This window comes from Pithys albifrons, chromosome 17 (genome assembly GCF_047495875.1).
Source record: "Pithys albifrons albifrons isolate INPA30051 chromosome 17, PitAlb_v1, whole genome shotgun sequence".
Classification (NCBI taxonomy): Eukaryota; Metazoa; Chordata; class Aves; order Passeriformes; family Thamnophilidae; genus Pithys; species Pithys albifrons.
In genome coordinates, this window is record NC_092474.1 from 15,320,198 (window position 1) to 15,346,663 (window position 26,466).

The 26,466-nt window shown below is 60.4% G+C and overlaps 1 protein-coding gene across 3 annotated transcripts; it reads right to left on the bottom strand.

The window, feature by feature from the left end:
* Window positions 1–702: 702 nt before the first annotated feature.
* On the bottom strand, window positions 703–20,954 carry SMTN (smoothelin). Of its 3 annotated transcripts, XM_071571988.1 has the most exons (22): window positions 20,744–20,954; window positions 16,465–16,625; window positions 16,143–16,236; window positions 15,971–16,049; window positions 15,609–15,877; window positions 13,827–13,929; window positions 13,408–13,637; window positions 13,221–13,284; window positions 11,943–12,041; window positions 11,067–11,390; window positions 9,986–10,089; window positions 7,765–7,881; window positions 6,608–6,763; window positions 6,441–6,516; window positions 6,031–6,195; window positions 5,447–5,509; window positions 5,229–5,292; window positions 4,775–4,945; window positions 4,568–4,688; window positions 4,345–4,496; window positions 2,932–3,102; window positions 703–793 (listed from the first exon to the last, which is right to left on the bottom strand). In XM_071571988.1, exons 1-21 carry the CDS (start codon window positions 20,792–20,794, stop codon window positions 2,958–2,960), a joined length of 2,808 nt encoding a protein of 935 aa, XP_071428089.1. In that variant the 5' UTR covers window positions 20,795–20,954; the 3' UTR covers window positions 703–793; window positions 2,932–2,957. The 3 variants fall into 3 exon arrangements, with proteins under 3 accessions (XP_071428089.1, XP_071428090.1, XP_071428091.1); XM_071571989.1 differs by lacking the exon at window positions 11,943–12,041; XM_071571990.1 differs by lacking the exon at window positions 7,765–7,881.
* Window positions 20,955–26,466: the final 5,512 nt, after the last annotated feature.

The following is a 26,466-nucleotide window of genomic DNA, read 5'->3' on the forward strand; positions in this document are numbered from 1 at the left end:
GGCTCACTCCTTCCACCTCTGCTCCCCTGGGACCCATCGCCCCTGCCCACTCTCCAGCCCATGGGTGCTGCAGCCCCCAGTGTGGAAGTGCCCCAGGTGCATGTGGCAGTGAGAAGCAGGGTGTTGGCACAGCCATGGAGCTGTCCCCTCAGGAAGGTGCCACCCAGCAGGGCCTGCAGTGGGCAGAGGGGCTTCCTTGCAGGGAGCCAGAACCACTGACAGGTGCTGCCTGCAGCATGCACCATGACCTTGGCTGGGCTGCACCATCCTGCTCAGCCACTGACCCACACCATGCTCTTGGCCTCAGGGCACAGCCGTGCTTGGGCCACCCTAGAGACATGGGTGTGCTGCCAGCAGGGCAAACAATTCCTGGAGAACAAATAACTTAACTGGCTGGAGTGCATGGGGCAAACCAAGCCAGGAGCATCCCCAGCAGTGCCTTCCTGGCCCTGGGGTCAGCTCACAGCTGGTTGGGGCAGAGGCAGCTCTGGCAAGGCAGAGGTGTGGGGGTGCCCGGGTGGCAGAATTCCCCTGTCCCTAGTGCCAGACCTGTGGCCGCCCTGGACCCTCCTGAGGCAGGCAGCTCCCCTGCCCACTGGCAGCCCCGGGGGCAAGGGCAGCAGGGGATGGGCAGGGCAGGCTCTAGCACTCTTTCTGCCGCATGCGCAACTCGTGGCGACGCAGGTGGTTGTAGAGGGACTGCACGTAGGTGAAGACGCACTTGGCATCTGGCTTCTTCCCCATGATCATCATGTCTTCGACCTCCACCAGCGGCACGCAGTCCACCAGCATCCTAGAGAGATGAAGCCCTCAGGCAAGCTGCCCCACATGGAGGCTGGGACAGGAACCCTACACTGCCCAGGGCCTTTTGGCATTGGGCACTGCTGTCCTCAGTCCTGCTCAGCTCCTGCCCAGCCCCTGGTACCTCCAGTCCTGCTGCTCCTGGAACTGGGATGAGCATGGGTTGCCTGCCCTGGGGGCTGCCTGCCCACGAGGATTTGCCCACCTGCTTGCACCCCTTGCCCTTCCTGATGTTCTGCCACAGCTCTTGGTGCTGGTAGTCATGACCTGCTCAGGCTGTGCCCACCCTCCTCCTCCTCTAGCAGCTGCTGGTGCACCCTAGGGAGAGCCCTGCCTGCCTGCACATGTGTCTCTGCAGCCTCAAGCCCAACCGGCTGGTCCAGGGAAAGCAGGAGAGGGTCTTGGTCACATGCTGCCCCTCGCTTCTGCTTCAAGCCCTGGCACTGCTCTTCTGCCTCCTGCCAGTCCAGCTTGCCTGCCTCAGGCTCAGCACACCCCCACTGCTGGAGTGGGCACTGTCCTGCTTCAGTGAGCTCAACCTGGCCTGTGCTGACCACCTCCTCTCCCAGCTCCAGCATGGTGCAGGGGTCCATCCAGGACCCCGTTCCAGCAGCTAGCAGCCTCAGGGGGGGCCCTGGCAGATCAGCCATAGCTGTGCCCCCATCCCTACAGCCTCGTGGCTCTGCCACTGCCCCTCTTGTGGGGTGGCCATGCTGTCCTCACCACCCATCCAGCTCTCTGGGCCATCTCTCTCCCCAAACTGGGGCTCCTTGGGTGGTCAGGGAGGCTAACAACACGTTTATGAGTCACTATGACAACCAGGCAGGGCATGGAGAGGATTCAACCACCTCAATCCTCTAGTCTTTCTACTGGGGTTGTGGGGGCACAGAAGCAATACTGCCATTGCTGTCACCCCTGTCCTGGGCCTGCCCAGGCCCATGCACTCCTGCCAGGCATTGTCCCCTCCTGTGGACAGATAGTGCTGGCGCAGCCCAGGCTGCTTCTGCTGGGGCAGGGGCTGCACCAGTACTGGGGGCTGAGCTGGCAGCCCCTGCTGCTGCCACGGTTAGCTCAGCTGCTGTGGCCCTGGGCCATCTTCCAGCAGGGCTCTGCCCCAAGAACAGGATGCACAAGGAGGGTCCAAACCCCATGTTGTCACCTAGCACCACAACATCCTCGCCCCAAGCCTTGTTACCCCCACTCCTCCTGCTGTAGTAGCCCCACTGCAGGCTTTGACCCTGCAGAACAGCTCTTCTTTCCCACAGTCACCCCAAGGTCAGACTCCCAAGAGAGCCCCTCCCTGGGCCCCACAGTCCCAGTCTTCCCCTGATGCCTTTGCTGCGCTGGTCAGTGGACTCTGAGCCCACATCCTGGCTGGCACTCATGATTTGGGCACTGTGGGGATGGGGGGCCTTGGGAAAGCTTCCCTGCCACTGCCAGCCTGGCTCGGAGTGGGAGGGTGATGGCAGAGCAACGGCAGTGCAAAGAGCAGCTCTGCCCTTATAAAGCCATTGTTTGGGCCCTGGTGTGGCAGTGCTGTGCAGAGCTGGGGAGCCATGGCTCTGGCACTAGACAGGATGCCCTGAGACAGGCACAAACATTACAGGATGAGGCAAGACCCAAGCACTGAGTCACACTTTCCAGACTCCTGCTCCTGCCCATATATGAGCAGGCAGCACCTTGGGGCTGGGCATGTACCCTGGGGCAGGGGAAGGAGGCAGCAAGTGCAAGCAGTGATGCTGCAGCAGCCCGGGGGATCACCTACACTCGAGCAGCACCACTCAGAGCACACAGAGCAGTCCCCAGCAGCTGATCCCTGAGTCAGGCTCAGCTGGGGGGGAGGGCACTGTTCTCCACTACCGCTCTCTCCATAGCTGGAGAGCCAATGGCTCCACAGGGTGACACAGTCTCCCCTGCCCAAGCCCCCATGGATGCTATTCCAGAAGGCCCAAGACCAACCAGCTGGCTCTGCCCATCTCCTGGCTGCAGCTGGGCCCCGCCTGGCACCACCATGACTTGCCCCTTACCCACTGGCAGCCCCCAGCCCTTCCCCAGCCATGGCAGCTGCTTCCCAGCTGAGCCCTGGTGGTGGTGGGGCACGGGCAGATACTTGGAGGGGAAGGTTCTCACCATTGGTCCGGGGGGGGTGACAATGGCTACGACTTTTTGGTTTTTACCAGCCCCTTCTGGACCAGGCAGCGATAGAATTCCTGAATGTATGTGTACACACACTTCCAATCTGGCTCGCGCATCCGGACCATGTCCTCCACGTCCAGCAACTGTGGACAGTCCGCGTGCTTCCTGGGTGCAGGGAGAGAGAGGGGCAAGCCAGTGACCGCAGCCCAGTCAAGGAGGGGAGGAAGAGAAAACAAGAGACACAGATCAGTGCAGTTCCCATCCCCCCAGTGGCTGCTCTGCTCTGGCATGCTCTGGGGGTGCGTGATGCAGGGGTAAGAGGACTCTGGGCACCCTGTGGCAAGGCCATTCAGTGAGACTGGGGGGCACAAGCAAGGGAGATAGGGGGCAGCGGGTGAGCAGTGTGGAGAGGCATGAGGTCCAGAGGAAAGGACAGACAGAGGAAGAGGAGGAGTGAGGTGTTCTGGCACGCCAGGTGCTCAGGGAGCGCCTTCCAGAGCAGAGCAACACTCTATATAGCTCCTATATAGACGTGTCGGGAGGATGGTGGGGCAAGCCCAGCCCTCCTGCCCAGCTCTGCTTGGAACCTCACGGCACAGCCCTGGTGCAGGAAGCTCAGGAGAGGATGCTCACAAGAGCTGGAGGAGGAGGAAGGACGAGAGGCCACCTGGCTTCCAGGCTGGACAGATGATGGCTCTCTCAAGTCCGCGCACTGGTTCCCCATTTACGGCAAAAGGTCCATTACCAAGAGCGCCAAGAGCCAGGCCTGCAGCTCCCTTCTCGCTCCACCAAACAGCACCACCGCACCCAGGGAGCTCGTGGGAGCCCCTAGCTCACCCCAAGGCCCCAGACATGAGCAAGATGGGACCCCTACCTCCAGTCCTGCACCCGGGCAGGGTGCTGGAGGAGAGGAGTGGATGGGTGGGAGAGAGACAGAAGGAAGGAGAGAGGATCTGGCTGCCAGCCCTCCAGCTGGGCACACTTCCATTTCTCAGCACCCAGGAGAACCAGAAGCAAAAAGGGAAGGGAAGAGACTGGAGAAGCTGCGATGGTGTTTGAGCCCCTACAACTGTGAAAGGAGGCACCTGGCACAGGCAAACCTTGCTCCCCACAGGCTGCAGTCCCACACTTGGCACCCAGGATGGGATATACTGTTGGGGGGCTGCTGCCCTGCCCTACACCCAGGAACCCGACCCTCACCACACCATACTGAGCTGCACTGGCCTCTCGTGACTCTACCCAGGCAGCCGCTGCTTTTCCATGGCACCTAACCTAGATATATGCCATGGGGGGAGCGACACATACAGGCACTGACCTCCAGCACCATCACTCTTGTGTGTCCCCCTCGCCCCAGCAGCGAGCAGGAGAGCCGCCCCAAGCCCACATGATGGCATGAGAGGTACGTACTCTGCGGAAGAGAAGGCCACCTCGAAGTTGTGGCGACGGTTCTGGGGCGTCAGTTTACTATAGTCAAACGCGTCAGGGAAGAAATTGTGGACCAAGGCACAGAAGGCCATGCCATCACTCCAGCTGGACGAGAAGTTCTGGATATCCACATGCTGAGAAGGCAAGAGAGTTACCAAGGGACAGAATTACCAGCCCTGGGATGGGAAGAGGAGGTGGCACCCACCTCATAGCCCCGGGTCTTGGCTCTACACCAGTCCAGCAACATCTGCTTGATACTGCTGGCGTTGGGCACACCAAAGCTGGAGGAACGCTGTACAGTGGTCTGTGACGCAGGGTTTGGTGAGCTATGGCAGGAGACACAGTGTTATCCATGGGTGTTATCTGCACAGCATTCACTGCCCCAGCCAGCCTGCGCCAGGCCCAGCCTCACCTCCCGCCTTCCTTCTGCAGCTTCTCCATCATGGCCTTGCGTGCCTGTGAGGCTGATGTCTTGGGCAGGCTCTGAGCCTTCATTAGCTCCTTCTTCTTCTCTGCCTGACGTCGCTCCAGCGCGGCCAGGCTGCTCTGCCTGGAGGCACTCTCATCCTCACGGTCGAAGATGCTGAGAGAGAAACAATGCAAAGGGGGTTATGGGTAGCCCAGGGAAGGGTAAGTGTGGCTTCAGCCCTTTGCCAACTCTGGCACTTTGGATGGCTTAAGGTTCCCAACTGGCAGATACATTTCTGTGCCCATGAGGGCTTCTGAACACAGGGAGCATACCCCAAGGGCCAGGAGGCTTTGGGGACACCCTCCCACGGGCACACCACAAGCTGGGCACAGGGTTTGTGCAAGCAGATGAGTGACAGGGACTATGTGGGGTTGTCCCTACAGACACCACCACTCACCTCCCAGTCTTCTTGGATGAGGAGCTGTAGGATGATTTGGTTTGAACGAACGTGCCGTTGCCATCTGCAGAGAGAGAGGAAGGAGAGAGGCCCTGGACAGCAGCTGAGGGGAGCCATGCTAGGGACTTGGCCTGCACCAGGGCAGTGATGGCTCAGTGGCAGCAACGCCCCAGGGTTAACCTTGATGATGCTGTGGAAAAAGGGCAGGAAAAGCTTACTGTCCAATCTCTTGGTGTAACTCGACTCCATGGTTGTGGTACGGGAGGTCTTGGTGCCATCACCTGCAGGGACAAGGCAATGGAAACAGCTGCACTGGGAGCAGCAGCATCCACAGATACCTGCTGCTGCCAAGCACACTAGCACCCCTACAGTGCCATGGGGAGAAGTCCTAGGCGGTAGAGCCACAGAAATGTCAGGCAGAGGGAGGATGGAGGGCACGTGCACCCCAGGTAGAGCAAAGAGGCCAGCACAAAGCAGCAGGGAGCTGCTCTCAGCCCCTGCAGCCAGTCAGCTTGAGCCACCCAAGGACTGGGACAACAGGGGTGTAGGAGACACCCCAAGAGGGTGGGGATCAGGTGGAAAATCCCCAGAGCAGATCTCTTAATGATCACCAGGCAGGCTCTGAGCAAGTCTGACTCAACTGTGAACTACAGCCTGCTCCCAGCACAGTTGAGCCAGACCCAGGACAAGCAGCAAATGGCAGAGGAACTATGGTGGCAGAGCACTGGGAAGGATTCTGCACAGCCCCTGAAGGGCCAGCACACCAGCCAGTAAGCCGAGTGCCCCCCAGCCTGGCTCATACCAGACTGGATGAGACGCTCAGTCTTGGTGATGGTGCTGCGTGCCGAGCCGTCAGCTGACTGAGTGCTCTTTGTGGTGGTGGTCTCGGTGGTGTGGCCAGCCCTTCCTGCCACAGCCTGGCTCCTCGCCTCCTGCAGCCGCTGGTCTCGCTCCTTCTCCCGCTGGTCTGCAAACACAGGTAGGAGACAGCATCAGCAGTGAGAGGCAGGGTGGTGGGCACCAGGGGTGTTACGGCTGCTGTTGGCAACCGGCTTATGGTAAGGATGATGTCCTTGGCCTGGCACAGCTGGGGGGCAATAGTGGACCCAGCATATGCCCTCCTGCTTCCCATGGCTGGAAAGCCCCACTCCAGCACTCTACACTGGCACTGCCACTGCTCCAACCCCAGTGGGAGTCACTGTTCCCAAGTACCTCGCTTGCGCTGGCGCAGCTCCCGCATGGCATTTCGGATCAGCCGTCGCTCCTCGAAGTCTGTTGTCCGATCCAGCTGCAGGATAGGGAGGTCAACATCACTCCTCTGCCATTAGCTTACGGTTCCCTCATCTTCCCCCAGAAGCCCAAGCCAGAGAAAGAGGTACCATCTTATCCAGAACATCCTCATCCTCAATCCTGCTCAGGTCCTCGACATTCAACTTGCTCCTTCTCTCCACCTCCCTCACTTGCACCTTCATGCCATTGGGCAGCTCTGGCTCCACTCTCGTTGCCTGAGGCTGCTCCACCACCTCTGCCTCCATCTGCAAGGACAACACCATATGGCTGAATCTCTGCCAGCTCAGCCACCCCACTACCCTTGCTCAGGGTCCAGACCTCCATCACCCTAACATATGCTGAGTGCCATAGGCAGTGAGGACCCGGGAGAGGACATGCCACATGCAGCAAAAGAGCTCTCAGCTGGTGGGATGCCACAGGCATCTGCAGGACCCAAGGCAGGCAGAGGGGCATGGCACCCTGTTGTTGGATCCACTGCCCTGAGAGGGCCCAGCAGTCCCTGATCTCCTCCCAGTCTGGCTGCTAAAATATCTCCAGATACTCCCTGCTCTGTGTCAGGAGGCAGCTGGGCCCCCAACAGACAGGGGCTGGCTGAGGCTTCAGGCTGGGCAGTGCCTGGTGCCCAGCAGCAGGCAAGGTGCTGGCAAGGCTAGTGTGCACCATTAGCAGCACAAGAGATTTCCATGGAATTAAGGGACTTAGTGAAGAGAAGAGCTTGCACAGGAGATCAAGAACCTCCCCCATGTCCCTGCCAGGATCTAGGCCACCTCAGCCCCTGCCCAAGCACAGCCAGGATGCCAAGTCCCTTTCAGCACGACCCCCCAGCAATGCTCAATAGACAGTAAGCCAGGCCCGGAATAGGGCACAGAGGCAGCAGGGATGCTGGAGCTAGCCTGGAGCAGCCACGCACACACTTGGCCCAGTGCCGCATCCTGTGGGACAGGACCTAGCCCATGGCAAAGTTGTCAGCAGGAGCTGATACTGCCCACATGTGCCCATACCACCACCTGTGCCTAGTGCTGCACTGGGGGCAGGACAGCTGCCTGTGGCCTCCCACCTGGCACACTGGAAATGCAGAGCAGGCAGGCACTGCAGCCCAGGAGCCCAAAAGGTCCCCACAGTGCCGTGTTCTCATGCACCACAGCCACAGTCCCATCTTGTGCTGGGGCTCTGGACACTCTCAGGAGCCCTGGGGGCTGCTGCCACCTCCCACCCCCCACTGTGGGGCAGGGCTGCCCACACTCACACTACTGTTGGTCCGGGAGAGGTGCAGGGCCGTTTGTTGGCGTGTGCTGGAGAAAGTGGGTGGATGGGCCATGGGGTTGCTGGGATCCTCAGTGCCCTCAAAGTGGGTGCAAGGGTCCTGTGCTTCCAGAAAGAGGATGCTGATGTCTTCCCTGGGAGGGTCCTGCAGCCCTGGTGCCAGGAGGTCAAGGCAGCAGCCCAGGCACCCCAGCCCTGCCTGCAGCTCCAGGTGCTCCTGCTTCAGTGTCTTCAGTGCCTGTTCCACTGCCTGCACCTGCTTGCAGTGCCCACTCCAGCTGCCCCTCTGCTGCCCCCTGGAATGCTGCCAGGTCCCGACACAGCTTGGCCAGCTCAGCCTGTGCCAGCTCCTTCAAGCTGACTTCCAGCATGGTGGCAGTACGGGCACTGCAGTGAGCCCTGCTCAGCTGTCTGCTGCCCCTTATAGGGGTGCAGGGGCACCCCCTCAGATGGAGGTTGGCCTGCTCCTTGCCTGTGGGCTATTCTGGTCCCAGCAGCTGGGGGTCCTGCGCAGGGGTGCTGAGCCAGGCGCCACACTTGGCAGCATGTCCACCTGTGCAACCAGGTGGCTTGGCAAGGGGAGCCCTGCAAGTCGCCTCTCCCCTGCCCCAGAGGCTGCCAGAGCCAGACACCAACCTGGCGGCTGTGGGACACAGCAATGGGGACCAGGCCTGACAACTGCTGTGCTGGATGAGTGACAGGGCCAGCCACTGCTGTTCCCTTTCACCTGAATGTCCTCCCACTCCATGCCCAGCATCACTCACAGGACACCAACACCTCCAGCCCCAGGCTGGCACCGGTACAAGGGCCTTGGCCACAGTCAGGATTTCTGGAGGTCTCCATACCCCTATGCTGCCTGATACTTGCCTCTGGGGGAGCAGGTCCCTGCATGATGGGCCTAGGCAGCACCCCACCAGCAAGAGGACACATCTCAGTGGCTACTGCCCCTGGGTCCCTGCAACCCGCTGGTCCCTCTAACCAAGCCCTACCTGGCAGAGTTGCCAGCACTGCTCCCTTGTCCTCCTCCTCCTCTTCCCTGCCCACTGGGAGAACACCTGGAGGCTGCCGTCTTTTGTCAGGCAGCTGATGGGTCTCAGGCCTCCCACCCCGCCAGCCAGTCCCACTAATACCTTAATGAGAGCTGATGGGTGCTCTGGCCAAGTCCACCCATGTGCCTTAGCATGGCTAAGTCACCCCGTTGCAGGTAGTGAGCTGCCCACAGGCAGGACCTGCTGGCAGGTGTGGGCAGCACCTGAGGGCAGTCCTGTCAGGCTGTGGGCACTGCCTGCCTCATACTGAGGAGGGCTGGGCTGAGGATGGGGTGAACCAGTGGTGCCACAGCCACCAGTGTGCCTCAGGCCACTGGAGGTACCACAGCCCCTGGCAGTGCCATAAGTCACTGGCAGTGCTGTTCCTGCAGAGGCAGTTGGGCATGCACAGGGCTGTGAGTGAGGCAGAGATGTGTTTGACATCCCAGGTCCTGCCAAGGCAGCGCATGGGCGCCTCACATTACCCTAAATGGGCAAGAGCAGATAAAAGCACTTGAAGGGCTGGACATGGGGCTGTCTCCTGTGCACACCCAGCCTCAGGGTAGCTGCAGCCCACTCTCCCCCCGAAACACTCAAGAGTGGTTGTTTTTTTGGGGTTTTTCTCCAGTCGCACCCAAGAATCCCTCCTGGACCAGGTGGGCTGGGACTGCCACACCGCTCTCTGCTCAGGATTGTGGAGTGGGAACAGGCAAGACCCCAACCCACAGTTCCAGGGTGTGTTAGAGACCTTCAGGGAGCCCCGCCCCACAGCAGGTTCCCCTGTGCCATGGCCAAGCTCCATCTCCAGGAGGAAGCACAGGAGTGGGCGGCAACGGGTTTTTCCCTGAGCCACTGACACCCTTAAAGATGTTTAAAACAGAGGGAGACCCACAAGACTCCCGGCCTGCTTCCCTCCCACTCTCTAAGTGTCTGGGTTACATGGTGGCACAGTCCAGAGTGCAGGGGGCTCCTGTGGGGCTGTGCAACCACACACAAAGCCCAGGGTCCCTTGGTGAAAAAACCTCCAACCAAAAGCACTAACCCCAAAACCAGCCAGAGCCTCTGGGACGTGCTGCCACCCCATGGGCTCCTGATCCCCACTCCAAGCCCTGGAGCTGTCAGGCAATGCCCAGGTGGGGCACAGCCCTACAGCACCAAGGCCCCCTGGGCACTCACCTTGGTGACATTGCTGCTGACACTGTTGATGTTGCAGATGCTACTGACGCTGCTGGGGATGGTGGTGATGCGAATGGGGGTGCTCCGCAGCCCCAGAGTCACCTCTGCAAGGGGAGCAAGAGGCATGTGGGGTCTGCTCCAGCCTGGCAGGCTCAGCCCTACGGGTGGGGAGTGGCTCTGGCTGAGCAGCCTGGCTACCCCATGCATCCTGGCAGCAAGCACCAAGCCCTGGCACAGGGAAAGGGCTCTGGGCACAGCAAGGGCTGGGGAAACCAGCCCCCTCACCGCCCTGGCTTATCCTCCTCCCTAAGGAAGGGCACTTTCTGCAGTGCTCCAGCTGGAGCCAAGACTTCCTGGTGTGAGGGATGGCCACAGGAACATCCCGAGCCAGCCATGTCTGCAGGCTGGCAGGGTTGGGGCAGGGCTGGAGCAAACACAGCACAGCAGCAGAATGGGACACAGCAGAATGGCGTGGCCTTCCCTGAGCCAGCAGGTCAGAGGAGACAGAGGATGGGGCAGGGCTGTGGGCACAGGGCAGGGACTGGGGAATGATCCCGAGCACAAGCATGGCAGGACAGTGGGGCTGGGGATAGGCTGCAGGGCCAGATGGTCTTCCTGGACCGAGATGCCCTGAGTAGGCTGAGTGTGCCTGCCAAGGGGTGAGGGCTGCCAGGCAAGCTCTGTTCTTCTGGCAACACCCGTATTCAGCCTTCAGGTCACCAGCACCCAAATGCTATTGCTGCTATCAATCAGCACCAGCCTGGCCTAGCACTGCCCACCCACCTCCATCTGCCCACTAGAGCCCGCCATCTGTCAGTACCTGGCTTCCTACTGGCACCCACCTGCACCACTGCCAAGCTGTGCACATAGTCCCATCGGGAGCACGGTCCCACAGTGCTTGGTCCTGCTGGCACCCATTCTGCTGTGGTACCCACCTCCCTGCCAGATGCCCACCGTTCCCAGTTCCACTTCCCTGCGTGACACCCACCATGCCCATCACTCCTATGATGTCCAGCCTCCCAGCACATGCCACCCGCCTGCTCGACCTGTCCTGCTCACTCCATACCCCATCAGTGCCCACCTGCCCGCTGGCTGCCGGGGGCGGCCGTGATGCGGGGCGTGAGGGACTGCACACGTCCATCCTTGATCTCGATGGTGAAGAAGGTCTTCATAGCGTCGAGGCGGGGGCCGACGGGGCGTGGGTCCAGGCGCTGCTCTCCGCCGCTGCTGCCCCGTGCGTTTTGAGCGGGCGCCGGCGGGGCCGTGCGGGGCCCCCGCTGCCACTGGGCGGCCCCGGCCCCGGCCCGCCCCCCCGCGTCGCCCGCCCCCGCCGGTCCAAAACGCTGCGCGCGCTCCCGCACCGAGCCGGCGGCGGAGGGCGGCGGGGGCCCAGCGGAGCGCGGCGCTGCGGGGATGGGCACGGGGTCACCGAGCTGCGGCCGCCCGCGGGTGACCGCACCGGGGCTGCGACCCCTCCTTGGTCCCGCACCGTGCATGCAGCTTTCTGGGGTGCCCACACGAAGCATGCTGCCCACCATCCCCGGAGTGCCACATCGTGCATGCAGTCCCCCAGCTTGCCCACACGATGCACACACAATACCCCTGGGGTGCCTGACCACGCATGCAGCCCTCCACAGTGCCCACAAGATGTGTTGCTGCCCCGCAGAGACTCCACCACACACAACCCCGCGGATACCCTGCCACGCACACAGCACGCCCTGAGGCTTCCCCAAAGCCCCTGCCCCCTCTCCCTATTCCTGCCGGGGCCGGGTGCTTGTGCAGACGGATGGGAAGGAGGGAAGGTAGGATGCTGGGCAGGGACCAAAAGAGCAGGTGGATGGCCAGCAACATCCTGCAACGTCCTAGCACTGCAGAGCTCTGTGCCTGCCCAGGCTCCATCAGGAACCTCCTGCCACGGGGAAGCAGAAAACAGAGGCAGCCACCACTGGGATCTTACCCGTGGAGCCAGCTGAGCACAGGGAGGAGGGCACCTGCTCCCACTGGTGAGTGTTCAGATGAGCAGGGGCCCCTGCTACATCCTGGGTGGACACTGGGGCTTGGGAAGAGACAGCCCGGATAGGGAATGAATGGGACAAAGGGAGCAGAGGGTAAGGACGGCACAGGGTGCAGCACCTGCGATTCCCACAGTACAGCACCCTAGGGTTCCCTTCCCCATCACTCCACACTCCCCAGTGAATAGTGCCAAAATCTTCCAGCACCTGTAGGCTGCCCCACACCCCAGGCATGGGCTCTGCCCTGCAGTGCCAAACCACATTGCAGAGGAGACCTGTGCCCAACAGAGCAGTGGGGGGTACCTTGGGGTCTGTGCCAAAAGGTTGGGATCATCCTACCCCTGCATGGCCCTAGCACAGCATCACCTCTGGAGGGGAGGGTAAGGGGGTCGAGTGGCTCAGCCCCTGTGGGGTGCAGGCAGGGTTCTGCCCCCTAGGTCTGGATTCACTGATGCCCATGGAGCCAGGAGCAGGGGGTGAATTCAGCCTCTCCTCAGAACCCATGTCTGAGTCTCCTGTGAGACAAGGGGCGGTCAGGTCCTGCACACTTTCCTGAACCCCAGGCTGTGCCATGCTGCAGCTCAGCATCTTCCCAGGGTTTCTGCCTTTCCCTGGAGCCAGCAGCCTCCAGGGGCTCCTCAGAGGGACCCTGGCCCTGGGAGCAAAGAGCTGCTTTTTGGTTTTTCTGTTTCCTCCTGGCACAGCCCCAGAGACAGTTTTCCCAGCAGTAGGAAGAGGGCAGCTGCTGGCCACTGGAATCCCTCAGGGCTGTGAGGAGGCCCCGGAGGGTGCAAGGCTCCAGGGAGTGAGGGGGTGGTCAGAGCCAGTCACGCATGGCTCTCAGCCTTATTGGGACAAAGAATGCAAAAGGCCAGAGTTTGCTGCCGGCACCGATTCCCTTTCATGGCCCTGCAGCGGCCTGGCTAGAGAGGGGAGCCAGGTAAAAAGTCTGCCTGGAACTCAGCTCCCTGGCCAGAGTGGACACTGCCACTGCTGAGCTGGGCAGTGATCAGCCTCCGGCTAGGGTGGCCCTTGGCCTGGCCATGTCCTGCACTCACATTCCTGCTCCAGCATGTGTAGGCTGGACTCCATCCCCAGGGGGTGCCTGGGATGTGCATGCCGCAGGGCAGCAGAGTGGGGGGGCCCTGGGGCAGCACTGCCCTGCTGCCAGGGGGGGCACAGCCCTCATGTCCCACCTCCCTTCCCCCAAGGGCTGCACTTACCCACTGGTGGCCTCCCGTGTCTCCCATCTGGCCCCAGTGCCTGGCAGTGCACCCCAACATGGAGCTGTGGGAGGAGAGGGGCAGAGTGCTCAGTTGAGGATTGCATGCAGTCCCCCTGTTAAGCTGCCTTCGCTCACAGACCATCAGCCGCAGGCAAGGACAGTGGCAGCTGCCACCAGTTCTGTACCTGGCTGGCACCACTGGGCTGGCCCAGGGGGGCCTGCTCCCCTCTGGGGCTTTGCTCTGCACTGGATTCCAGGGCACTGGCTGGGCCCCCCAGGCTCCCTTCCTTCCAGGCTCCCTGGTGCTGCCTCTGGGGCTGGCCCTGCTCCAGCTCCTCAATACCATCCTCAGGCTCTGGATTGGGTTCTGGGGCTGGCTGCAGCTCCAGGCACACAAGGGTCCCCGAGACCATGTCTGTGGGTGAAAAAAGAGGCTCTGCTTGGGGAAGCCTGCAGTGCATCCCTGCTTCTGCAGCCCCTCCAGGAACCCAGCTCCCCTGCTGGGGAGATGTGCCCCTCATTGTCCTGCAGCTGTCCAGGTACAGCTCTGGCTCTGGGCATGTACCCAGATGGGGCTTTGTCATGGACATTTGTGGGGACTCACCCTGGGCACTGGGTTTCTGCAGGTCTCCCGCCTGCTGGCTGCACGGCTCCTGCATCCCAGCTGGGATGTGCTCCTGCTCCACCACATCTTCTCGGTTATGGGCCTGGGGAGAGCAGGGGGTGAGAACAGAACCAGTTCCACTCCAGCCTCTGATGGGGTCACTGTGTCCCATCCCTGCCACCTGGCCAGGGACACGCAGGCTGTCGCCTCTTCTCATGCCATCCAGGTCTCTGCCTGCATGCTGCTGGGGATGGGCAAGCCAGTCCCTGCACAGGGGTCGGTGCAGGAGATTGGCAGGGGGACAAGTGTCCCCACACGCTGCGGCCTCCAGTGGGCAGGGAGTGAGACACTGTGTCTACTGAAGCAGGGCCCCAGACTCTGCACACCTCTGGGGCTCCTGGTACTCCTCTGGGGGTTTATCAGCACCAGGTCACAGAGCAACAACTTGACACTTGGGTCCCTCTCTGGCAGCTGCACCAAGCACACTAGCCTTATTAGCATGGATGCCAGCAGGTGGAAGAGGACAGCTCCTGCCCCATGCCCCCAGACGAGGCATTCCAGGGCTTCATGATCCAGGGAGCACCTAGTTTTACATCACCCTGTCTCTGCCTGTGGCACCTGCAGCTCTGCTTGTCAAATGATGGGCATTGGTCCACACACAGGTGACAGGTGTATGTGTTCAACACACATCTGAGCAGGGCTAGCGTGTCCTGGTGTCAGCCAAGGAACGGTGCCAGTGGTAGCTGTGCCAGTGCCTCTAGCAGTACTGTAGGCTCCAGGTGCTACCATGACTCCAGGGCAGAGGGAGGTGGAGAGGGGACCATAGCCTGAGGGGGCACAGGGGAACCAGGTCCCAAGCCCAGAGAGGGAGGTGGCCTTGGGTTTGGAGGTATCAGATGGACAGAGTGAGACAGCCCCACCAGCTGCTCAGAGGTGTCACAGCACAGCCAATACTGGGGGCGGTAGGGCAGCACATCCAGATGGGGAGGCAGACAGTGCTGAAAGGTGGCACAGGGCCACATGCCCTCTGCAGCCTCCTGCTGTGGCCCTGGGGCAGGTGGAGGGGGAAGCAGGGCTGGACAGAGGCAGGAGGAGGAACCCATGCCTTCCTGCCCAGCTGCAGTTATACCCACTGCTTCTTCCCTTCCCACCCTCACCCTCAGAGGGCAATCTTGCAGGGGTGGGTGCAGGGATTTCCTACCACCACACAGTCCCTGCAAGGTCACCCCTGCTGCACTGAAAACTCCTGTATGTGCCCATTTCTTCCAGCCCTGCCCACCAGCTCATCCTTCCTCCATCCAGAAAGCTACCAGCTTCGCTCCAGAATGAGCCCTGGCCCCTCAAGGGCTGACAGAAACAATCATTACAGGAAGAGGGGTGGGAGATCAGTGTTTCTACCTGCGCAGCGGGACTGCTGCAGGAAGCTGCGACAGGAGAGATGAGTGGCTGTTGCCTCCAAAGAGTCTCGTTCCCAAAAGCCAGAACAGTGAGGGGTGCACCATATGTGCCAATGGGTCCCCAGAACCCCGCCGGTCTGTGTCCTTGGGAGAAGCCCAGGGGCATTCAGGTCTGAAGCCCCAGCCCAGCTCACTACTGCTGGGGTCATGCTGACGCAGCCCAGACACGTCCTCCCTGTCCCCAGAGTCCCCACCCCCACCTGCCACAGTTTTCTTGGCAGGTGAGCACAGCTTGCCAGGGGCTCTGTGCTGCAGATATACAGGAGCGCCAGGGAACGGCAAGGTCTTCAGCAGTCCTGTCCCTCATAGCACCCTACACACTCACCGCCGAGGCTTCAGGATCCTGGGCAGGGGGCCGCTTAGCAGCCTCCGGCCCAGCCAGCACCGGCAGCTCTGTACCATCCTGCCGGCTGCTTTCCCCGCTCCTGGCTGTGCCCAGGGGCTTGTTGCCGCCCTCGCCAGGGCTTTCCCCACTCCCAGTAAGGGCCGGTGTGTCAGCGTTGTCCCTCTGGATAATTTTTGCATCCCCAGGCACAGTGCAGGGCTTGCTGCCGTCTCTCTGGCTGTCCTGCACACTCCCTGCCAGGGTCGCAGCTGGATGGGAGCAAAGGTGCTGTTCAGGAAGGAGCTGCCCATATCGCAGGTTCTTCAGGGTAGCCACCTCAGAACATGGGAATGGTGTCTCACCTTCAATCTCCTTGGCCCGCAGCTTACGGATGGCAGCTCGGATCAGCTTGCGCTCCTCATACTCACCAGCTGCCCGCAGCTGCAAGAGGGAAGGACCCGGGAGAGAAGCAGGGTCAGCCCCAGCACAGGGTCCACCCTGGCACAGGGTCTGCCCCAGCACACAGTCACTAACCAGTTTTGTCAGCTCCTCCACGCTGGTGATGGCTTCAAGCTGCTGGGACAAGGCAGCCAGGGCTGCCTGCTGCTCCTCTTCCAGTTGCTGGGACCTGTGCGGGGCAAGAGTGGCAGCCAGCCAGGAACTGCTGTGGGCAGTTGGGAGCAAAGTACCCTGGTGGGCAGCTGGCAGATCCAGACAATGGGCCCCTACATGTGCCAAGCTGCTCCCACCCTCCTAATCACCCAAATTTGCACCAGTCACAGTGGGGCCAGACACACCACAGCCCCCAACCTCTGGGCAGAGGCAGTGGGTGACCCTGGCTCCCCACTGGACTCACCGTGGCCAGTTCTCCTTGTTATCCTGTCTATGACTGCTACGCTCTGGGCGGAAGCGCTTGGATGCCAGTGCCTCCTCATCCCGCTCCAGCTCCTGTCGCTGCAGCTCCCGGATGGCCGAGCGGATGCGGCGCCGTTCGGCCAGGTCCAGCGTGGCCTCGAGCTGGGTGCAGAGGGCAGGGCTCAGCACCAGGTCTAGCCACTGAGCCAGTCTCAGCCCTGGTGCCACTCCCTGCCATATTGCCATGGGCTGCCCATGCTCCAGACAAAGGAGCCCACGTGCCCAGTGCACACTGCCTGTCACTGCCAGGCCCTACAAGGAGTGGGCATGGCCTACCACAGGACAGGATGCTGGGACCAGCCATGGTGAGGAGTGGCTACCATGGTGGCACTGAGACCTCTGGCATGTGAGGGGCAAAGAGATGAGCATGTGAAATCAACATCCACTGGTGGTCCCTGCAGCCCCCAATGATTCCTGCAGTTCTGCCCCCTCCCAGTGTTGCCAGCTCTGGAACTACCCCTCCCACTCACCCCAGCCCATGCAGCAGCTGAAGGACAGCAAAGCCTATTCTCCTCCCATCCCAACAGCCTCCAGGAGATGTTGGTTGGGAGGGTTCCAGCACCCCACCAATGGGTCCTCGTGGCTTCCCTGCAGCCCTCCTTATCCTCATCCAGTAATAGAGGATGGCAGGTGGCTCTTGAAGCCAAAACCGTAAGTGGGATCTGTCCTAAATCAAAGTCCACTCTGTGCGTGGGAAGCATGACCACAAGTACCCCCACAAACGCCCCCAGCAAACATCTCACAGGTGCTTTGGGTGCTCTTCAGCCCACCCAAGGCCAGGACCTAGCACCCAGTGTTGCTCCCCCTCTTTCAGATCAGGTCACGGTCCAGCCCTGCTACCAGCCCCAGTGCTTCCAGAAAGCCATGCACGGCCCCCCTCTGATATTGAAGGGGCGGAAGGCAGCCAGATCCACAAGGAAAGGCCAGCCAGGCCCTGCTATCCTCCCACTCTCCTGCTGTGGGACATCAGGACTGACCCAACACTGGGAACTCAGGTGATTTCCCATGGAGCCCATTAAACCCCATGACACACAGCAGCTGCTCTCAGTGTCAAGCCTCAGCACGCTGGGAGCAGCCATGGCTGCACCACAGGACAAGACCGTCAGTCCCCTCCCTTCCTGTCCCACAGTCCCATAGGCCACTAACAGGCCACCAATCTGGGCTCTCCGGGTTCTGCTCCAGCACGGATCCAGGGTTGGTCCCTCAGCTGGACCCGAGCTGAGCCACACCACAGGCCCCAAACCACCACCTGTATGCAGACCTCCCTGCAGAGCCCTTGAGAAGCCACTGGCCTTTGCCCTCACTGCTTGGAGTCTGAAGACCAGGGAGGGTATTATCCTAGCGAAGCTAGCAGGCAGAGATGCCATGTCCCAAAACTGTAGTACTCCAACCCCTGCCAGCCTCAAGGCCCAGCTTGGGAGCATTATCCTTCCCCAGCTGGGAAGATTCCACTGGCTGGGACCACCAACTCCGAGGGCAGACCAACGCTGAAAACATACACAACATCTGGGGGAGCTGCCTGGAACTGGGTTGCTCTCTCCCTCCCACCCCAGCAGTCCCCACCATGCCAGCTGGCAGTGTCATCCCTCTCAGCATCCTGGTCAGAGCTGGGGCCTACAGCTTCCTGGGCTGGGAAGCAGCTGGGAAAAGCAGGAGCCACTGCTCTACCAGGGCAGGGGGGTGTTGGGGAGGAAACCAGTTCCTCCATCCATATGGCCTCTCATTTCCTGTCTGCCCTGAATGGCTGCCGGCATCCTGGGGATGCTGCTGCAGCGGGGACACTACTGCCAGGACAACAGCACTGAGACATGGCCTCTCCCCAGCTTTTCCAACAGCAATGGTGGCCACCCGGGAAGCCCAGCTCCCTGTGCATGGGGCAGCATTGATGGGCTGGGAAGTGGTGGAACCACTTGTTAGTTCCAAACAAGGGGCTGGAGGCAGAGACCTGGGGCAAGGATGACTCTCCCTGCAGCCATCCAAAGGCTTTGAGGACAGGAACACAGTTCTCAACTGCACATTGGGTAGCCAATGCCCTGGACCTTCCCTAAATAAGCTGCTGACAGTGAGTGGCTTGGCCTCAGCAGCTGGATCAGGCAATGAGGGAGGTGGTGGGGATGGGGGAGAAAGAGGGTTGTGCACAGCAGCTGCAGAAGCCCAGAGTGCTGGGAAGAGCAGGTCACAATGGGACACCAGCCCTGCACACCCTTGTGGAGGGAACGCACTGGCACCCATGTATGCTGTGTAACACCCAAGCTCCAGGGTCTGCCCAGGAGACTGCAGCTGGGACCTGACCAGCACCCAGGTCCTGGAAGGCTTCTGTCCATGGGACAAATGGCAGCAGAGCAGTAGAAAATGCCTTGTTCCATGTCAGCAGGGAGCTGAGATGAGGCAAATGAGTGGCTTTGGAAGCTCTGTGGCAGTAAAAGCATGCCGGAAACCACAATAGTTGGGAAGGGAGCAAGAGGCCCAGTCCCACCAGCACAGGCAAGCTCAGGGATCAGCACATGCCAGGGCCCCACAACGCCCTGTCCAGCTGCCAGCAAATTAATGGTTCCCAGCAAACACCAGCATCGGCACACAGAGCGGCTCTGTGAAAGGGCACCTGTGGGCTGCTTCCCCACTGGTGCCCAACACAGTGGTGCTCAGAGCCCTGGCATAGCAGGCAGATCCTCCTGGAGGGCTGCAATTAGCCCTGCGCCCATCCAACTCTCTGGAGCACCTCAGCACACAGCACTTGGGAGGCTGGAAACCTCTACACCTCTACACCTCCTGCAGCCCCAAGGTTCACTGTCACCTTTTGAAGGAGCCACAGGGAGCATGGCTGCCTCTTGGCAGAGGAAAGCAGAAAGGACACTGGGTGACAGAGATGTACCACTGAAGTCTTTTGCCAAAGGCTGCAAACTATAAGAAGGGGACCTCATGGCAATGACTTTCCTAGCTCAAGCGTGCCCTGCCTCTCCCCTTTGCATACTCACTAACCAGATTGAGGCTTGGAGAGGCTGGGAGAAGGAAACATTCCCCAGCCCACGGCCAACAGAGCACAACCTGGGGCTCAGCACAGCCCTGAGCACTCAAACAACCCCCTGCTTCTAGATATCCACCTACAGGCCACTCTGCAGCATCCACTCCATCACCCTCAGCTCCCTCCCCAGGCTCCTTCGAGCCCTTGGTCACCTTTATGTTTCCCGACAGGTTCATCCCAACTGGCCTCTCTGGATCTGAGGTACAAGTGGGCAGCTGAGGAGGGAACCATGTGGATGCACATGACAGGGGTTGGGGGGGCAGAGGCTCCCTGGCAGCTCCCAGCTCAGCCAGCACAGGGGTGAGGGGGCTCCAGGAACCAGCTTATGTCCCCCAGCCTCTTTCTTGCAGTATCCCTGGGGACATCAGATGCTGCTGCCAAAGTGTCACTTTCTGTGAGAAAGAAGTAAGGCAGAGTGGAGGGTTTCTGAGAGCAAAGGAGCAAGGAGCAAGTGGTGGGTGAGGCAGTTTTCCCTTATATGGCCTAATCCTCTTCTAGCTGAGTAGTCAAAAACCTAAACAGAAAAAAAAATTCCTTCCCTGCTTCACGTCAGCCCATAGCAGGCTTTCCCCAGCCCATGCCGCAACAGCATAGGAAGACCTGGGTCACAAGCAGGGTGGTCTAGGAAGGCAAAGGCCTAGCGGGTCAAAGAAAAAGCCTTCGGAGAAGCAGTGCTTGCTGCACCTACCTAGGCTGGCTGTACAACCGGCAACCATCACCACTTCTGGGGCTCCATCTCAGCCCAGAGACCTTGGCTGGGACATGGCAGAGCTGGAGCACTGCCAGGATGGGGAGAAATCCAGACCACCCATCCCCACACCTCCGAAGGGGTGGTCCGTCGGCCCCAACATCACTCCACGAAGAGCAGTGGGCTCCTCAGCCCACGAGCCACGGGCAGGTCTACGTGTCGTCACGTAGAGCTGTTTGAGGGCGGCACGGCAGGAGGAGGCTCGGTCGGGGGCAGACCCCTTGCCGACCCACGGCACAGCTTCCCCTTCCCACCGGCATCCCCACTCTTTCCTGTTCCCGTCGACTGGCCTTCCCGGCTGACTCCGCTTCCTGCTCTGCCCGCGCCTGGGACAGCCTACCCCGACCCGGGGGGCTCAGGGAGCCGAGGCACCCCCAGGCAGGCACCGATCCGCCCCTGGAGCCGCCGCGAGCGCGCACCGTGCCTCTGCCCTCTTGCCGCGGGACTCACCAGCTTCCGCAGCGCTCCCTCGTCCATCCCGAGCAGGCTCTCCTGGGACATCCCGCCCGCCGTCCCCGCGTCGCAGCGGCCGAGGCTCGGCGGCGGCCAAGACAACAAAGTCCGGCCGGGGCGGCGCGACTCCGCGCTCGGCTGAATTGCGCTCCCACCCAGCCCCACTCTGTTCCCTCCCGCCTGGCCCGGCTCGGCTCAGCTCCGTTCCCGCCCGCGCTCCTGGCAGCGCCGCAGCCCCACGGCTTCCCGCCGCCCCGCCCCGCCGCTGTCGGCCCCGCCCCGCCCCGCCGGACTGCGGTCCCGGTGCCCGGCACGTTTCCAGGCCTGTGCACAGAGCCGAGCCGCCATGCCACGCTCCGGGCTGCCTCTCCCTCCGGTCTCCATGCCGGTGCCGGGGAACTCGGGCCTGGCCCGCCTGCAGTGGCACCCCCGATGCGGGTGTATCGCTGACCGCAGAGCGTTCCCGCGACCGGACCGGCTGCTGTGCCCTCGGCTTGCAGGATGCGGGACAGAGCCACCAGCAGCTCCCGCCCGGGGTCCTCCGCATCGCGCCCCAGGGATCATACCATGGGGTGCCCTGCATGCTCTGGAGGGCTGTTCGAGCTGCTCTCGGACACCCCACAGGATTAATACCCAGGGCACCCTCAGAGCCCCCCACCTGCGAGGGGTCTCTGGGGATGTGCTACCCCACATGGTCCCAGTGCTCACTTTGACTCAGAACATGCTTGTGGTATCCTCGTCGTCCCATCCCGTCCCAGATGGCAGTGCAACGACAGCCAAGCCTATCTATCGGGCTGTGGGGGAGGACCCCATGGTGACCTCGAGCTCCCCCCCTGAATCTGGGCAGCAGCCCTCCTTGGCAGAGAACAGACTTGCTGGAGCTCAATCTTGTTTCTGGGCAAAGGCCAGAAGTATTCACCAGCGAGGACTAAGCTTCTGCCATCACCTGGCAGGTTTGTTTCCCAGGACCCCCGCCAGCAGCAGCACTGGGCCATGTGGGTGCTGATTTCCCCAAAGGAGCACCCAGCCGCAGAAGCACGCTGAGCTGTGCAGATAAAGCAGCCTTGGGTGCACACTTTTCAGCACTTGCAGCAGAACTTACCTTGCCTCTGCTCCCACCAATCTGCTCCACTCGTGATTCCATTTTCCCGGGTAGTGACCCTGTCAGATTCACACTGACCTACAGCCAAGGACCAGTGCAGCAGGGAGCCCCCAGCCCTGCTGCACTGACACACCACCGCTGGGGCCCCTGGGGGTAAGGTGGGTATGCAGCCAGTCAAGCACAGACTCCAAGCAGACCCCCTTATTCTGTGAAGTGGAACAAGGAGAGATTTACAAACCCATTGGAGAGACCAGGGGCTCTGGCACCAGGCCTGGCTCTGGGAGGACTGTAGATGGCTGCCCAGTGCATTGGCATGGGGCAGGTGAGGGGGGGATCTCGCTGGCTTGTAACAACCACAGGGTGCTATTGTGTGTTCTGTTGGAACTCCACCAGATGGAATGAACCTGCACCAGGGAGCAGAGGCCTGGGTAGGCACACAGGTCCTGGAAGCTCCCCCAGCCAGGGAACCAGTGCAGCAAGGGGAGGAGGGGCAAGAGTCCTTTGGGTTCCCTTTGGAGATGATAATGTCAAATACCAGTCATGGAATTTTATTGTGCAAGCACATGTATGGAACTGGTCTGGACACCTGTCTGACTCAGGGGTGGGACAATGTAGATAGACAAGGGTAGGGACCTGACTATCGCCAGGCAGGGAGAATTCAAACTCCTTTAGGGCATAGCCCTTACTCTGGGCACAGTAACAAAGTGGGGTAGGCATTACCTTGCTGTCCTGGCAGCACAGACCCCCTGGCAGTGCAGGGCTGCACAGGTTGCTGGAGCCTGGCAGCAGGCAGAGGAGCATCCTGGGACCCCTTTCCTTCCTTCTGGAGCTTTCACAGCCTCACGCCTCCTCTCCTGGGAATACCCACAGACATATGTCCATCCCGCCGTCCCCACATCCAATGCTTTGTGACCACTACCAAAGTCACAAGTTGGCTGAACCTGGCTGGCCACACTCCAAGAGGAAGCCAGGGAGGGGGGACCCATCACCCTGGAAAGATACTTGGCCCAGGCACCCACTCCTGGCTGGCAAAAGCAGCTGGATGAGGTCAGGGGGAAGGAGGATAACTCTTGGCTTCACTGCAGTGTGCTGTTCACCCATGGCCTGCACACACACACTCCTGTGTTCCAACACCAGAGCAGCTCCCACAGAGCAGCTCCCACAGAGCACCATGCTATTATCAAGTGATATGGTGGTGGCCAAGTTTCAGAGCTCTCAGATCTGCCTCTCAGGGCAATCCATGGCAGAGAACCCTGGTAGTTCCTATCTTCCTGGGGATGCAGGGGAAGTCGGTCTCTCCATGTCTCCTCCTCTTCCTCCTGTGGTTTGCAGTCTTGTGTAGGAGAATGTGCCAAGATCCTCCTGGACAGTAGGTCCCTTGGCACTATGCAACTTGGTTAGTGCACAGGCTGGCATGAGGATAGGCCAGAGCAGCACAACCTGGGGTGGATGTAGGGCTGTCCCCCCTCAGAGACACAGCTGGACCTGCACATGGGCACACCCCACAGAGATGACGCTGGACAAGGGATGGGTGAAGGGTTGCCCTCAGGTGTGGATGGAGGCTGGGCAAGGCAGAGTGGCCAGGGTGATGCATGGGTAGGTGTCAGTGAAGCAGTGGGACACACAGCACAGCCAGAGGTAGGAGGACAGCAAGCAGCATGGCAGCTCTGCTGCAGCCAGCTCAGTCACAGGGAATATCTGCCTTCACAGAAGTAGTGCCACTTGCCTAGGACAGGGTACTTGTGCACAAACATGTCCCCATTTCTCAGGCGTGAATCACATCCTTCTGGGAGCCAGGGCAGGATCAGGTGTGATGGATTCCTCACATCCTGCTGCTGACAAGGACACTGGGCAGCCTTCTGCCTGTCCTGAAGGTGCTGCATCATCAGAGATAGGAAGGAGCTGTGTGACAAGGAAGGTCCCACTTTTGGGGTGCCACACTGCCCAAGGAGGAGCAGTGCTTCTGCCAGCATTGAGGGCTGTAGTTGGCCTGGCCAGGGACCAGTACGTGAAAAGTACTCACTGCTTCCTTATGAGCTAGAAGCAATTTGCCCCAGGTGAGGATCTCACAGGCTGGATCTCTGCTGTGCCTCTCTACCTGCATACAGAAGAGAATGGGCAGGGCTGTTCATCTGTCCCCAGGCTCTAGTCTGTCACTCATGTTGCCTGAGGTGCCAGTGCCCTGGCTGAGGGCCGGGTGTATGTGGCAGTGGCTGCAGCATGGGCTGCAGGAGGATCAGGGCACAGCCACTCCCTGCTGTGCCAGGGGCTGAACTGCACTGTGCCATGCTGGCACAGGAGCTATGCTGGCAAGTAGCTGGGGGCTCAGCCTGCACAGGGCATGCACCTGCACTCCTGGTAGAGTCTCTTCAAACAGTAGATCCACACGAGGTGCTGGGTCAGCACCCTCCCTCCAGGGGTGCAGCACTGGAGCACTGAGCTTGGCCCTGCCACAGCCTTGGCTAGGAGGAGTTAAACCCCACATCAGTGAATTCATTTCCCTCTGCTCACCTTTGGCCCCTTTCCTGCGCAGAGTTCCCCAGGGATCCTATGAAACAAGCATAATCTGTGCCACTGCCTTCCCCATACAGCAATGGGGATCCCTCTGCCAGGGTCTGTCGTGTTGGCACCACACCTACCACAGGAGCCTGTATCTGCTTCTGCTGCAGTGCCTCTGACACTGCCCATTCCTCCCTGGGCACCTCGTGGCTATGAATACACCTTGCTTGTGCTGCCAGGAAGGAGCGGAGAGAGAAACAGAGTAAGTATCCAGCACTGTGCGAGCCCAGCAACCCAAGGCACTGCACAGCACCCTGCAGTGCAGGATGCAGCCACAGGCAGGACACTGTGTCTGCCAGGAGCAGAGGGAGCCCAGATGCAGAGGTTGCTGTGGAGCTACCATCTGCTCAGGAGATGGCTCTCCAGGCTTCACCCTGCTCTCTGGCAGTGGGCCTTGGGGACTGGAGTGCTTAGAAACGGTCAGGGCCTTGGTGAGAGCATCTCCATGTGACCACAGGGCTGCCAGCCTGTGAGGAAGAGTGGGAACCTCCATTCCACACTGTATGCTGGCATTTCCAGATGGAGCTGCCCATGGCAGCATGTGGGCCCAGGCCGAACACATGGTGCTGCACAGCTGCTGTCACCAGTGCCTGCAGAGGCATTCTGTGGTGTCTGAGCTTCCCACAGAGCTGTGCCCCTGCTCAGCTGGCACTGCTAGGCTGCAGAGTTTCCCCTCCAGCCTGCTCAGACCTCCAAATATCCCTTGCCTGACTCCCCTCCTTCCTGCAATGGGTTGTACCCCTCACAAAGCATGCTGACCTGCAGGGACCTCACCCTGCAGTGCTCTGCTGCTGGAGCAGAGTTAGGAAGCAGGCCCTAGGGGACTACAGCTCCTGGCCACTTCAGACGCTCCACCTGGATCTGGAGAGAAGCACCTTGGTACCTTTCAGAACAGGAGGGAGGCTCCAGCTCAGCCACAGCTCTGGGAGCTCATATCCTGGCTGTGTGTGACAACAAGGGAGGCTGCTTCAGTATTTCCACAGACAGGACATTCCAGAGAGGTGACCCAACAGCACTGCCCCCTTCCCGCCCTTCCAATTTCTTTGTCACACTGAGTGCACACAACTATTTTTTCCCTTTTTGAGACACCTCTAAAGCCTATAAATCACAATGTTGAGATCTGCTGTGGCCAAGAAAATCAGGGTTTGGAAAAAGGACAGAAGTTCAGGAAAGATGCCATTCCTGATGACTTACACCTAAAACCAAGGCTCCAGACATCTCCAAAAATTTCTTGGCCTAGAGAAGAGAAGGCTCTGGAAAGACTTCAGTGCAGTCTTCCAATACTTAAAAGGGCAAATAGTGATAGGACAAGGGGGTGGAATGAGATAAGCTTGAGTTCCCTTTCAGCTGATCCATTCTATGGTTCTGTGAAACATGCCAATCCTTCCAGGTCTTTCCCAGAAGACTGAAGCAGCCATCTGCATCTCCAAGGACCCTGCCTGTCACTTAGGGGTTTTGGCTACCAGGATGCTGGGGGATAGCCAAAGAATTGGTTTTCAGACTGCCCTAAAAAAAAGGCTTCATTTAAAAGCTGTGTGGCAAGAGCAGGATGACTCTTCTTGCAGGGTTGGGTTTGGGGAAGGTCCTTTGGGTCTCTGGGACTAGAGAGACCAAAATGGCACTGCCGTAACACAACCAAGGCCGAATAGTCCCAGGCAGAGGTGGCCAAGCCCCCTGGGCTGCCTAGGTCTTCTCTGCAGCCTCGTGCCAAGGCAAACAGATCACTCATCCTGGAGCTGCAACAGTGCCTACACAGAGGGAGACGTAGACCCAAGGGCAGGGTCTGGCATGGCCCACACTTGCAGGTTGGCTGCAGGCAGCCCTGGCTAGGGGAACAGCTTCTTCTCCAGGACTGGGGAGCTGGGGACAAACCTGCCTCAGCACCTAGAGGTTGCTCTCTCATCGGTCCCTGGCAGCATGGAAACAGCATCACAGGCACAAGTGCCACATAGCTCCAAGAAGCCTGGAAGAGGTAATGTTATGGAGCACCAGTACAGCCAATAAGCCACTTCATGTGCTCACAAAGGGTGGTTGGTTGGGTCTGCTGCCCCAAGTGGGT